This window comes from Sciurus carolinensis, chromosome 14 (genome assembly GCF_902686445.1).
Source record: "Sciurus carolinensis chromosome 14, mSciCar1.2, whole genome shotgun sequence".
NCBI lineage: Eukaryota > Metazoa > Chordata > Mammalia > Rodentia > Sciuridae > Sciurus > Sciurus carolinensis.
In genome coordinates this window covers 5126362-5140203 of record NC_062226.1, presented here as the reverse complement: position 1 = coordinate 5140203, position 13842 = coordinate 5126362, and the positions used below count along the sequence as shown (strand labels likewise).

Genomic DNA, 13842 nt, shown 5'->3' with positions numbered 1-13842 from the left:
CCGTCCAGTGCAGCATTTGCCCATTCATCTGTCTTCACTGCACTATGAGGTCCCCAGGGCGGGAGGTTGGTGGGTGGAGGGGGGCCCGGTGCAGGGGCGCAAGGACGATGGGTGGAGGGCTCAGATGGGGGTGGGGGCGGCAGAGGCTGCGCTGTGCTGGCTGTGGGGCCACCTCCCTGGCAGCCTGGGCACATGAAGCCAGGGGTAGCCCCGCCCTCTTGGGAATTGCTGGGGACAGCCGGTTCCCACTCTGGAGCTGCTTGTGGGTCATGTGTCCCCTTGTCCCCCTCTTCGGCAGACCCTGCACCTGCAATGCTGCTGGCAGCCTGGGCACTTGTGACCCCCACAGTGGGCGCTGCCCCTGCAAAGGGAACGTGGAGGGAGACCTGTGTGACAGGTGGGTAAGCCGTGCGACCGTGAGTGCAGTGGGTGCGGCTGCTGAGCAGGCACCAGGCTGCGAGTCTGGGGAGGAGCATGGCTTGGTGCTCACGGACTTGGCAGCCCACACCCGCTGGAGCACCCTGGGCCCGTCATCCAGGAAGTTACCCGATGGCTTTGTGGCACTGTTTGCGCTTTGATCTAACACTATGGATACTTCATAAGCTAAGAAAATACATTTTTTTTTTTTTCAAGCTCAGAAACTTAAAAGAGGGAGGGACTGGAGGGCTCATCTCATCCAGGTAGCTCAACACCCTGTCTACCTTCTTATCCCTTACCCACCACAGACATCGCTAATTGAGTGCTAGCACAGCCCTCCCATCTTGCACCCACAGCAGACATCACTAATGGAGCACAGCAGTCTTTCCCATGAGCCCAGCTGTAACTGGGCCCCTTCTCAGGGCCCTGCTCCCAGCAGCCCCTCCCAACTAAGCTGAGCCAGTCTGCCATCCTTGCAATCCTATTGTGATGCAGATGAGGCCTCTGAAGCTCAGTAAGACAAAAGGATTTTCCCAAGGTCACATGACCTGTGTATTTCACTTTCAAGGCCACTGGTTCCCAGCAGTGGTGTGGGCAGAGATGGGTTTGCCTCCCTGGACCCACACTGTCTGCTCTTCCTGGCTACGTGCCTGGTACCTGAAGCCCTTTGCCGCAAGGAAACCATGTGGCTGGCCCCTGGTCCTGGCCCCTTTGTCTTGTCTCTGCAGGGTCTTCTTCCCCCGCCTGCCCCCAGACACCTGAATCCAGGAGGCAGAGTGGAGCCAGGTCCCTCCTGGGTGTTAGCTCTGCCTTGTGGGTGGGTCCTCTCTTCAGCCTCAGTTGACCACCTGTGAAGTGGGAGGGCTTGGTGTGTCCTGCCCACCCGAGCTCGCTGGGCCTCCAGGTCGTCAGAAGACCACGTGGGTCGGCTCAGGCAGCCTCCAGTTCCCACACAGGAATCCGTAAAACCGTGCTCCCCAGGGCCGTGTGGAGAAGTGGCTGCTTGTGGGGCCGAGGCAGGTGGAAATGCCTAAAAACCAGAGCAGGGCTGGAGCGGGGCTCGGCCGCAGGGCCCTTGCCTAGCTTGCTGGATTCCCGTCCCCGCACCTGCACCCCCAGCACCCCGCGAACCAGCCCCAAATCCCAAGCCAGAAGGGGCCACGGGAAGAGGACTCAGGAGCGGAGCTGAAAGAGCTCTGGAGGCTGCCGTGGTTTGAACAGCAAAATAAACACCCGGATGATTGCAGTCTCGCCCGAGAGGAAAAGAAGTGCCCACAGCCCCACAGCCGCACAGACAGACGGTTGAATAAATAAATGGAGGAGGACAAAGGGACAGACCCTCCTTGCAGAATTCCAAATAATAAATGAGCAGGGAGAGTAGGCACTTCAGTCAGGATCGCTGCGGGCAAGGCCACCGACGGAGGGTGACATCAGTGGGTGGTGCTTTCAGGAGAAACAATGTTTTTGGAGCCTCAGAATGTTCACTCGTTCTGTGTGGCGGTCACGTATGTCCACACGGTCTTTGATCCCCCAGGGGTGGAGCTCAGCCCCCGGGAGTGGGAGCTGCACTAGCGATGCTGCTGAGGCCTGGAATGGGAAGTTGTTCAGAGGAACCTGGGGGCTACCTGGGAGGGAAGGTCACCTCACCACCCAGGGGTCATGTCACTGATGGGTCGAGTTACACTTAACTGTGTACTTCTTCCCCAAGCCCAAAACCCCAGTCTTATCAGGAGAAAGTCCACCCGAGCTGTGTGTCAAGGTCTCAAGGGACGAGGGATGTTGCTGGACCTTTATTTTAGTCATTTATTTATATGCAGTTCTGAGAATTGAACCCAGGGCCTCACACATGCCAGGCAGGCACTCTGCCACTGAGCCAAACCCAGAGCCCCAGAGGGAAGACCCGGAGGCACTTACAGATTGGGGGAGACAGCCCAACCTAGCACCGTGTCCCGGGTTGGGACCCTGGAACAGAAAAAAAGGACAGTCGTGGCCAAACCCCGCTGCAGCCAGGAGCATCCTTGACGTTAGCAGAGGTTACCGTCTGAGTGGACACGTGCGCTGGGCAGGGCCAGCTGTGTGCAGCAGGGGAGGCAGGCGGGTGCTGCCTTACTTTCTGTACCTCTCAGTCTGGGGTAAACAGTTTCCCAGGGATTCTGGGTTGGCCTTCATCCAGCCGGGGTCCTTGCCTGAGCCTGTCTGACTGTTCATGGGGCCCTGGTGGGCATGTCTGGCCCCCCTTCTAGATGTCGCCCGGGGACATTCAACCTGCAGCCCCACAATCCGGTGGGCTGCAGCAGCTGCTTCTGCTACGGCCACTCCAAGGTGTGTGGGACCACCGCTGGGTTCCAGGAGCTCCGCGTCCTCTCCAACTTCCGCCAGGGTGAGCGGATCCCCACTGCCATGTCCCCGGGGGTCTGGTCTCTGTTGGTGGCTGGGGTGGGGGTGGCTCCTCGCCTTGCCGGCCAAGGGGGCTGTGGGAGAAGGCAGCTCCCGCACCTCCCTGCAGCCCCTGTGCCCTGCCGGTTCCTGCCTTTTTTCCAGCCTCCAGCATTTGTGTGGAGGGGCAGGGAGGGTGTGTTGGGAGGCTGGTGTGTGGTCCCTCCTGACCCTGTGGGGCGTTTCCACTCGCCCCACCCTTGGTGTACCTAAGTGCTGAGGATTCAGCTCAGCCTCCTGTCCCTGTTTGTCGAGCACCTGTGGTGTACCTGCAGGCAGGGTCCCTGGCTGATGAGGCCCGGGAAAGGTGGTCAGGTTCCTAAGGCTGGTTCCCGGGCAGCCTTCTGTGTGGGCCTCACCTTTGGGGCAGGACGTCGGCAGAGCATTGCATTAGAGTGTTAAGTCAGAGCCAGCTGGGGAGCCAGCCGAGGCTGGTGGAGCACCCCACCTCTGCCCCGCCATCCCCAGGGGGAGGGCGTGTCCCCGGGACAGACCCTTAACACTGCACCTGCCCCAGATGCAGGGACGGTGCTCCCTCTGCTGGACGCCGTGCAGAAGGCAGGATGGGGAGGCGCAGGTAGACAGCTGAGGCGGGAGGGCTGGCCTCTGGCCCTAAGAGAGCAGGGATCTGGCGGCTTGGGGCAGTTCTCAGACCTCCTGGTCTCCGGTCCCTTCCTCTTGGGGACCCTGGAGGACCCCAGAGCACTTTTGTGTTGGGGGGGTTGTTTATGTGAATATTAGCAGGGAAAACTGATTTTAAGAAATGTTTATCTTATGAATTTATTTTAAAAACAGCCCATGTGAACCTATCACCTTATAACAAAGAACAAGTTCTGTGAAAAATAATTTTTAAAACCCAAAACATTTGCTGAGAAGAGCGCTGCTGGTTCTGTTTTCTTGAGTCTCTTGCGGTCCGGCGTGGGAAGCCAGCTGCTTCTCACATTGGCCTCTCCAGCTGACCGAAGGGACAGCACAGATCACACAGGTGCTAGAAGAGGTCAATCTGCTTCTGACAGGTTCGCAGCGAGAATGCGAATCACCTTAGTGTCCGTAGGAAGATGGTTCCACCTCACGGACCCCTGGCAGGTCTTGGGGTCTCCTTGAGGTGTGTGGGCCAATTTTGAGAGCTGCCATAGCCCAGAGGACTCCGCTGCCACCATTTTGCAGGTGCGGAGCCAGCTTCAGAGAGGTCAAGTACCGTTCTCAGGGTCACAGTCGGCAAGGGCCCACACGGCTCAGCGAGGAGCCCCGCCCTTTCCCCTCTTGTCCCTCCCTCCCCGCCCCTGGGTGGCTCCTGGTGTTTGGCTTCCACTCTTGTCACTGGAGGGGAGGCAGACCACACTGGGTTCCCAGCCTGGCGTGGTCCCTTCCTCACCAGGTGACCCCTCTGGGTGCAGCGGGGCTCATGACACATGTGTCTGGAGGGTCAGGGCTGGTGAGGCCATGGTGAGGAAGTTCTCTGAAGACAAGTCGGAGTCCATTATTGTTAGAAGTGACCCTGCTGTCCCAAGGCCCCCACGTTGAGAATTCCGGACTGTCGAACTCAGAATCCCTCTGAAGCAGGGCAGGCCCTGAGGTCTGACCCTGCCCACAGCAGAGCAGGGTCCTGAGCATCTTTCTCCTCCTGGGCTCCCCTCCACATTCACACCCCTGCTGGACCTCCTCCTGGGGACGCCTCGGGGCCTCACTTTAATGGATGTGTCCCTGCTTGCTGTCTAGGCCCTGGAGGCTGGCGGGTCAGGAGCAAGAGAGGCTCAGAGCGCCCCCCACGATGGAACCCAGGTGGGATCCTCTTGGGCCCAGAAGATGAGGAGGAGCTCGCAGCACCAGGTACCTGTAGCCCTGGGTCTGCCCGGCTGGTTCCCCTCTGCTGCTAGGTGGTAGTGCAAAGCACAGCCCCACAGACTGGGCGATGCTCAAGAAAAAAGGCTTATCTTGGCTCAGCGACCTGCTCTGAGGTCAGGGCTGGGTCTGGAGGTGGCCTTCTTGCCGGCAGAACCCCAGGCAGCCCAGGGCATCATGTGGTGAGGCGGGGCGGGGGCGGGAGTGGGGTGGCATGTGTGTGCATCTCCTGGTCTCCTCCTCCTTCTTAGAAAGCCACCCAGATTTTTCACGGGCCCCACCCCATGACCTTATCTAATCGGATCACCTCTGAGGCCCCGCCTCTGAAGGCCATGTGGGAAAGAGTCCACCCCGCTCCTGTCTCAGGGTGGGGATTGAGTTTCAGCATGGCTGGGGAGGGGGGCGTGCTCAAAGCATCACAGGAGGCAACATACTGCCCCCGACTCAGCAGCTGGGAGCACCCACAGTCCTCTCGGTGCCCAGGAAGGCAGGGGCTGAGGTGGGTCTCCAGGGCCGGGATCAGGGTGCTGCCAGGGTTGCTTCCCTTCTGGGGGCTCCAGGGGAAGACCCCTTCCTGCCCTCAGCTCCTAGAGGCATCGTGCTCTGGGGCGCGGGCCTTCCTCTGTCTTCAGAACAGCCTCGTCGTCTGACGCCCATGACTCCCCTGCCCCTCCATCTGTAGGACCTTGTGACGACCTTGAGCCCACCTGGACAGTCCATTTCCTGCCCCTGCTCTATGTCCGGCTGGCCAGACACCTAGCTCCCTCTGCAGCCTATTCCCTCACGTCAGATACCCCGTGCACAGATTCCGGACTAGGTCGTGGGCCCCTTCGGGGCCACCATCCTGCCATCAGTCCATGGTGTGTGTGGAATTGGAATTGCTGGATGGCACAATTTGCTTTTCACAGCTTATACACAAACGTGCATTTTTCTTAGTGGAGCCGAGGAAACCCTGAAAGACGTGCGCCTCAGCATTTTTATTTCCCTTTTTTTTTTGGATCGGGCATTGAACCCAGAGGCACTTAACCACAGAGCCACATCCCCAGCCCTATCTTGGATTTTATTTAGAGACAGGATCTCACTGAGTTGCTTAGGGCCTCACTCTGTTGCTGAGGCTGGCTTTGAACTTGCAGTCCTCCTGCCTCGGCCTCCTGAGCCCCTGGAATTGCAGGCTGCCCCTAAGCACCCGGCCTCGGGCATTTTTATTTCATCTCTCAGTCACTTTCTTTGGCTTGCTCACGTGTGAGGAAGGACCGAGAGGAGCTGCCAGTGGCCCCCTGTTCCCTCTGAGCACCCCCTTTCCCCTGGTTCTTGGCATAAGTGGTCACCTGACTCGGAGACTGCGAGTAGGAGGGGGTGGGACAGGCTGAACTCCCACACAGGTGGGTCCTGGGTATTCTGTGTTCACGGGGCTCAAACGGGGCACCTGAGCCGGTGGCAGGAGGTTCCCTCATTCACTCTTTTCTCTGCTCATGTTCATACTCTGTTTTCCTGTTGAACTTCACTTACAAAACTGTTCAGAGACAAAACTATCAGGAGAGCAGCAGCAGAGCTCTGTGCCAGCCGGTGACGGCGGCACCTGGGTGTGGACAGGTCACCCCGCTGTCTGCGGGGGAGGGGGCGTCTTGTCGGAACGCTTTGTTGATGACATCGATGCAGACTGTGGCCTCAAGCTGAGCATGTGGGACTCAGAGCCTCTTCTCTTGTCTGCAGAGCGCTTCCTGGGAGACCAGCGGTTCAGCTATGGACAGCCCCTCACGCTGACCTTCCGTGTTCCCCGTGGTGGCTCTGTGCCCTCAGTGCAGCTGAGGCTGGAAGGGGCGGGCTTGGCCCTGGCTCTGAGGCACTCCAGTCTGTCGGGTCCCCAGGACGCTGGGCAGCCAGGGCAGGCACAGCTCAGGTTCCTGTGAGTGTCCCCCTCCGTCCTCAGAGATGTGGGTGGGCAGGAGGAACACCCTGGAGAGTCCCTGTGGTCTGGGGGGCTGCCCTCGGACCCCCACGACGCTCCCACATTGACCCCTCTCCCTGGCAGTTTGCAAGAGACCTCCGAGGACACTGAGTCCCCGCTGCCTGCCTTCCATTTCCAGCGTCTCCTCGCCAATCTGACCACTCTGAGTATCCGGGCCAGTGGACGAGGCCCAAGCCCTTCCGGTCAGTAATGATGGCAGCATGCCCCCACAATACTGGTCATGGCACTGGGCTGGGCAGTTACTGTTCCCACTTTCCCAAGGACTTTGAGGCTCAGTAGGGACATGGTACTTGCATGGTCCTATCGCCCATAAAGACAGTAGGAACGGTGGCTGAGGCACAGGCAGAGACTGGACAGGTGAGGGGCCTACAGGTGGACAGCTCTAGGATCAGGTAGGTATTGGGCAGCTGTGTGGGCTGCAGCTTCCCTGGGAGCTCGGCCCCTGCTGGTCACTTGCGGTCTGATTTTCTAAGTCCCCTGGATGGACCATCTCTGGCCTCGGTCACTAGTGATAAGCATGGTAGTACCCTACCTACACACAATTTGAAAAGTCACGTAACATTATGCAGAATAAGTCAAAGGAAGGGAAATTATGTAAAAAACAGTTGCATGAATTCAAATGGTCAGAGCCCGGGTCTGACCAGGCTTGAAGACATAAGGAAGTGATCCGAGGTTCCCTGCTGTGCGGAGTGAGTATGGGTTTGGGAGAAGCCAAGAGCTGAGAAGCCCGTGTCCACCTGAGGGCAGAGCCGAGCAGACAGACCCCGGATGGCTAAGCTAGGGTAGAAACCTGGGGCAGGATCGGCAAGCCACCCCGCAGACCGAGGCTGGGGCCGGGCACTGAAGCCAGGCCACTGTCACAGGTGCCAGAGGATGAAGAGGAGGGCAGTAGGCTCGGTCAGCTCCGTCACTGTGGCTCTTTTAAAAGGTGCACGGAGCCTGTGGCTCGGTTCCATTGCTATGTTAGGGAACACGGCAGAGTAGCCGATCCTTTGTGGGTGAGGCCATAAAACCAAGTTCAGACCTTCAGGGGAACACGAGTGACCCTGATTCCTGACGTCCTTTAGGTGTGTCCTTTGGAGAGCATAGCCGAATGGGTGTGTTGGCCAGATCATGAGTGGGGGAGCCATCGAGGGGGCTGCAGATGGGACGGGGTGGTGGCCATGCAGACTCAAGCCCGTGAGCTGGGTACCATCACTCATACAGGACTTGGGACAGTTCTGAACCAGGCAAGGCACAGAGGCCCCTCCAAGGCGAGGCAGTTTCTGGGCAGGATGGTGTCCTCTAGCATGCTGGTCTCCTGTTGTGACAGCCAAGTGGCCCTCAGATTTGCTTCCCGGGGTCACTTTGCTCCTGAGAGCCTGCAGCTCTGACACCAGCTTTCCTGGGGCCCCTCCCTAGGGCCCCAGCAGCTCCCACACACCCACCTTCTCCAGTCTCCTCTGCTGGGTCTGCTCCCTCTTTGTCTGGGAATCTCACTTCCACTCTTTCCAACAGCTCCCAGGGCTTCCTCTGCCATTCCCTTGCTTCAGTGACCAGTGCACCCTCTTAGGTGCCACCCCACACTAGGTGCTGGGGCACTGGAGATGCAGCTGCGTGTACTGACACCTCTCCCACCCCCAGGCCCCAACCTCTTCTCACCGCTCACATCTGAGGGCCTATTGTCCGAACCTTGGTGCGCGTTCCTACCTCGGTCTTTTTTAATTTAGAAATTCGATCACACAGCACAATATTCTGTAACTTGCTCTTTTCAGCGGCTGGTGTATCTTAGAGATGGTTCCTCACTGTAACAGGTAGGAGGGGCTGGTCTCTGTGTCCTGCAGCTCCCTGGTGTAGACCCCGGGAGGGCGGGCATCACACTCCCTTCCCCTGTGACAGACCCTCCAGGGGTTTCCAGCTCCACCAGGACACACAGCGCTGCAGGGAGCAGGGAACCACCCGCGTAAAGTTCTTGTCTACGCAGTCATGGGTCGCGATGGAGTTCCAGAAATAGGGATGTTAGGACTGGGGAGTGCACGTTTTAAATCTCAACGCCTACTGCCTCAGGTGCCCTCCAACCACGATCTTTGTCTTGCCCCTCTCTGCTGCTAGCTCTGTTCCTTCTCCAGTGCTCACGGATGTTATTTATATATATATATATATATATATATATATATATATATATATATATACACACACATATTTGGTACCAGGATTGAACGCAGGGTAAATTAACCATTGAGCCACATCTCCAGCCCTTTTTTATACATTTTTTTTTTTTGAGACAGGGTCTTGCTGAGTTGCTTAGGGCCTTACTAAGTGGCTGAGGCTGGCTTTGAACTTGTAATCCTCCTGCCTCAGCCTCCCGAGTCACTGGGATAACAGGCGTGTGCCACCACACCCAACTTGTTTAAATGTTTCTCCTGGAGTTTATAATTGCTTTCAGTGAAGATCTTGGTGATGGGACCCTCTGTCCCTCAGTTGCTAGAAGCAGAGCCTCCTAAATCATATTCATACGACTACGCATTTTTTTTCAAATGTCAGATTTCTTTATTTTCAAAATGAGTACATTATTGCTCACTTAAATACAAAATGTTCACCAAGAAATTTCAGACATTTCCATGTCCGTTAGCTTCTTTTAATCAAAATCCTTCCGTTAAAAACAATCTTTCCATTAAATGGCTGAACCGTTTGTTCCGTTCTTTCTTCTCTGTTCTTCTTGCAAGACTTAAAACTTCAGGAAACAGACCTTAAGCTTTGCCCAAAGGTAGCCTCCAGCTGACAGGTCCCGGAGCTCCCTGCGCCCCTCCTCCACCTCGGTTGGTCTTTAAAATGTTTCCCAGTCAAGGGTTGGGATGCTCCTTGTTGTTTAAATCTGCATATCTTTAACGACCCATGAGGACAGGCTCTTTCCACCAGCTTGTCAGCCACCTCTACCCCTCCCTCCCTGCCCAGGGCTGGTCAAGCCCGGGCCCTGTGCCAGCTGAGCACCTGCTCTGCTCGGAGCTGGTCTTTGGCCCTGTCCACTTCTCCTGGTAATCGCCTGTTTCCCTCACCCTTAATTTGACTGTTGTTTTACAAGTTGTAACTGACCCTTGGGCTGCCTGCTGTCCACGGGCTGCCCCGTCTGTGTGGGAGGTCAGTGGGGAGCGCGCTCACAGCTCCCTTCTCTCTCTGCAGGCCAGCTGCTCCTGAGAGAGGTCTGGCTCACATCGGCCCAGCCCCAGCGGGGACGCTCCCCCACAGCCTCCTGGGTGGAGACCTGCTCATGTCCCCAGGGCTACACAGGCCAGTTCTGTGAATCCTGCGCTCCAGGATACAAAAGGGAGACACCACAGGGGGGTCCCTATGCCAACTGTGTCCCGTGCACCTGTAACCAGCATGGCACCTGTGACCCCAACACAGGTGAGTTCCCGGCACCCCAATCTAAGTCCTCCTGAGCTATACCTGGCCCCGTGAGATGAGTATTGACTCACCCGGGGTCAGCCTGGCACAGGCGCCAAGGGGCTGCCCAGGTCATGGGGAGGCACAGGCACAGGGCCACCCTCTGCTGCTGCTGGGGTATCTTGTATTTTAGTAAGAGTGGCAACTGGGACTGGGCACAATGACGCAGGGCGCACACCTGTCATCCCACTGGTTCAGGAGGCCGAGGCAGGAGCATCGCGAGTTCAAAGCCAGCCTCAGCAACATAGTGAGACCCTGAGCTCAGTGAGACGCCATCTCTAAATAAAATATAAAAAGAGTCTGGGGTTGTGGCTCAGTGGTCGAGTGCCCCTGGGTTCAATAACTGGTACCAAAAAGGAAAAAAAAAAAAAAGCAGCAACTGGATCCACCTCCGTGTCAGGCTCCGAGCCAAGGACCGTGTGAAGACATCTGCCACACTGCCCGCCCCGATAGGTAGGCTCCCTCCTCCCAGGAAGGACCAGGCAAAACCTCGGGGCCCTGCCATGCAATGGGTGACATGGGAAGGACAGGCATCACGTGGCAGGTGACAGCAGGAGGGCACCCGTGTAGGTCACATGAGTGACAGCAGGCTCCGACCCAGAGCCTCATGCCTGCCACCCACATCCCTCTGGGGTGTGTGGCCTTGGGAGAGTCACTTCCCTCCCTGTGAAGTGGGGACAGCGATAGTGTCACCCGGCCCAGGTCATGGCAAGGAGGAGATGCCCTGGCTCACCAGGCAGGAGCCGCGGGTCCTCACCTAGGAAGGCGGGTAGCAGGAGGCCGAACCGTCTAGGATGTTGGGGATAATGAGACTGGGACCCGCCTCCTCCTCACCCCAGCCCCATCTTACACACACGGCACTGGCTCCTGCCAGCATCTCTGCAGGAGTGGTCCGCACATGCAGAGCAGCCGCATGGCCAGCAGATGGCAGAGCTGCGCCTCCCATGGGCTCATCCCCACCTGCAGAGGAGTGGGAAGGTGGGGGCTGGGCAGGGGATCTCAGCCATGGGCACACGGGGCACCCTTCATTCCCATGCCATGGAAGATGCCACTGTTGGAGCCTGGGGGGGCATGTACCCTGTCCCCATACCTGCTTGGGGTAGCCTGGCTGAAACAGCAGAGTCCTTTGGGGAAGGAGACCCCTTGCCTCCCTCTTCACTGCCCAGGCAGGGAGGAGCCTGGGTGCTGGGCCCAGGCGGGGCCAATCCCCTGTGCCGCCTGCTCGCTGGCACCTCCCGTCCCTCCCCATCTCCGGCCTGCCGGGTGCTGTGCCATGGGCGCTTCCTGGCAGGACTGGCCAGGCTCTTGCTCCATGCTTGTGGTGGGACCTCCCTTCTGAGCACCTCGGGCTCTGGTGGACACAGGTGATGCTGGGCTGCAGGGGGGATTAGCAGACTGCCCCCGCCCCTGTCTGCAGATGTCAGAGGGCAAGGACGGGCCTCCATTCTGAGGCCAGGCAGCCTCCGGGTGCCCACAGACCCCAAGGTGCTCTGCAAAGTCACACCAAGCCTGGTCCCTTGGTGCAGAGGAAGGGAAGGGAGAGTCTGTGCTGGCTCAGCTGCCTCTTGGTTCGGAGGAAGGTCTGGAACACAGCATCATGGTGAAACAACCCGTCCGTGTGCCGGGAGCGGGCCACTGTGAATGCCTGGCTTCCACAATCCCCACGGCAGACCTCGAGGCCAGTGCCTTCGTCATTCCCGTGTGGCAGGTCAGGACACTGAGGCAGGGGGTCTAGAGGACTGCTGGGTCACGTGGGCAGTTCGTGGTGGTCCTGAGCCCAGCTGGTCCTGCTGCGGGCCTGGACTCATCTCTGGGCCCTGCTGCCTCTGCCTTGGAGGGTCCCCACCCCAGTTCCAGCTGGGACGGGCTCTGTGACCTCTCCCGCTGGAGTGTGCGTGGTTTCAGGGCTGTCCTGGCCCCAGATGGTGGAGAGCAGGCTCTTGTCTTGACCCTCAGGGATCTGCCTGTGTGGCCACCACACTGAGGGCCTGTTCTGTGAGCACTGCTTGCCTGGTTTCTATGGCAACGCCTTCGCAGGCCATGCTGAGGACTGCCAGCCCTGTCCCTGCCCTGGACAATCGCCCTGCACCATCATCCCAGAGAACGGGGAGGTGGTGTGTACCCACTGTCCCCCACACCAAAGAGGTGAGTGACCGTGCCCCGGGGCACTGGGCTCTAGGGTCCTGGGTGTGGGATGTGGCAGTTTGGGGCAAGCCCAGCTCAGGGGTGGCAGGAGTGACCTCTGGGGACACCAAGTTCCAGTCAAGGCCTCAGGCTTCAGGGTTGCCGGCAGACCTGGCCTTGAATACATCTACGTGACTTTCGAAAGTGTCCACGTCCAGTCCCGGCCCCTGGGCCGGGTTCACTGTCTTGAGATGGAGCCCGGGCATCTGTTTCCCTAGCAAGTAATACACAGTGAAGCAGGAAAACCCAGCTTAAACTTTCAAACCTCCAGCTTTTAAAAACTGCCCTGAGGTCACGTGTGAAGCGGGACCCTCCTCGCCCCCACCCCAGGGCTCTCCCTGGTGGGCGGTCCTCCTTCCTCCGCAGGACTGGGCTCTCCTGGTCATCTGATCTTGTTTCAGTAGCATTTCAGATACTCAATGCCCTCGATCCACCCAGTTGAAATGTGCATCGAATGGCCTCAGCTTGTCACGTACAGACTTGGCCTGTCACCTACCGACGCGGGGTGTCACCTACTGACGTGGGGTGTCACCTACCAACTCAGAGTGTCATGTACCGATGTGGCATGTCATGTAACGACTCGGGGTGTCACGTACCGACGCGGAGTGTCACCTACCGATGGGGTGTCACGTACTGACTTGGGGTGTCACCTACCAACGCGGGGTGTCACGTACCGACTCGGGATGTCACCTACCGACTCGGGGTGTCACCTACCGACTCGGGTGTCACGTACCGACGCGGGGTGTCACGTACTGACTCGGAGTGTCACGTACCGACTCGGGGTGTCACGTACCGACGCGGGGTGTCACGTACCGACCTTGTGGTGAAGCGTGCAGCCTGGACGGTGCTGCCTTGATCACTTTACGTGTGTCCTCGGGCGTGGTGGGCGCTGTCATCGCCACCATCCACCTCCGGAACCTCATCACCCCAGACAGCAGCCCTGTGCCCGTGGGGCCAGTGTCCAGCGCCTCTGGCTCCGGCCCCGCCGCAGCCCCTCCTTGCCGGCCCTGAGTCGACCTCGTTTAGGTGGAGTCCCTTGGGCTGGTCCCTCCGTGTCTGGCTGGTTTCAGGTGAATGTCCTCAAGGCTCTGGGACACCCGGCCTTGCCTTTGGCCCACGTGGCTGCCTTGAACAGTCCTGTCCCACGCTCTGCTTCTCTGGACCCTCTGAGAGCAGCTCCCCGGTCCCCGGGAGCTGGCAGGACAGTGGGTGGCCTAGAGCGGGAACCCAAGAGCCGAGGGGCTTGCACCCCACTAGCCATCACCCTGCCTCCGTCTTCAGCCTGCCCCTGACTGTGGCTCTCACCCACGTGAGCGGGCATCAGGGACGCTCGGGCAGACCCCGAGGAGGACGCGGACCCAGCGAGGAGGTGGAGGGAGCCGCCCGCGAGGGCCGCCTGTGTGGACCCCCGGGCTTTGCACAGCGTCCGGGCCTTGGGGGACGCCAGCACACAGACAGCTCACCTGCACAGCTGGGTGGAGATTGGCTGCGGTCAAGTCCAGGCCCCACCTGCCTCGGGACCACACTCTGGCCTCCTGTCCCCCTGCGGCTCGCAGGGCCTGCAGAGCTGC

General features: G+C 58.9%; 1 protein-coding gene across 2 annotated transcripts in view; it reads left to right on the top strand.

Annotated features, from left to right (window-relative positions):
• The window catches only part of Lamc3 (laminin subunit gamma 3), a 50433-nt gene that overhangs the window by 16369 nt on the left and 20222 nt on the right, over positions 1-13842 (top strand). For both annotated transcript variants that reach the window (XM_047525670.1, XM_047525671.1), the window contains exons 7-13: positions 299-397; positions 2661-2797; positions 4573-4683; positions 6409-6601; positions 6728-6846; positions 9824-10048; positions 12044-12232. In XM_047525670.1, the coding sequence (XP_047381626.1) occupies positions 299-397; positions 2661-2797; positions 4573-4683; positions 6409-6601; positions 6728-6846; positions 9824-10048; positions 12044-12232 (1073 nt within the window). The remainder of the gene's footprint in view (positions 1-298; positions 398-2660; positions 2798-4572; positions 4684-6408; positions 6602-6727; positions 6847-9823; positions 10049-12043; positions 12233-13842) is intronic.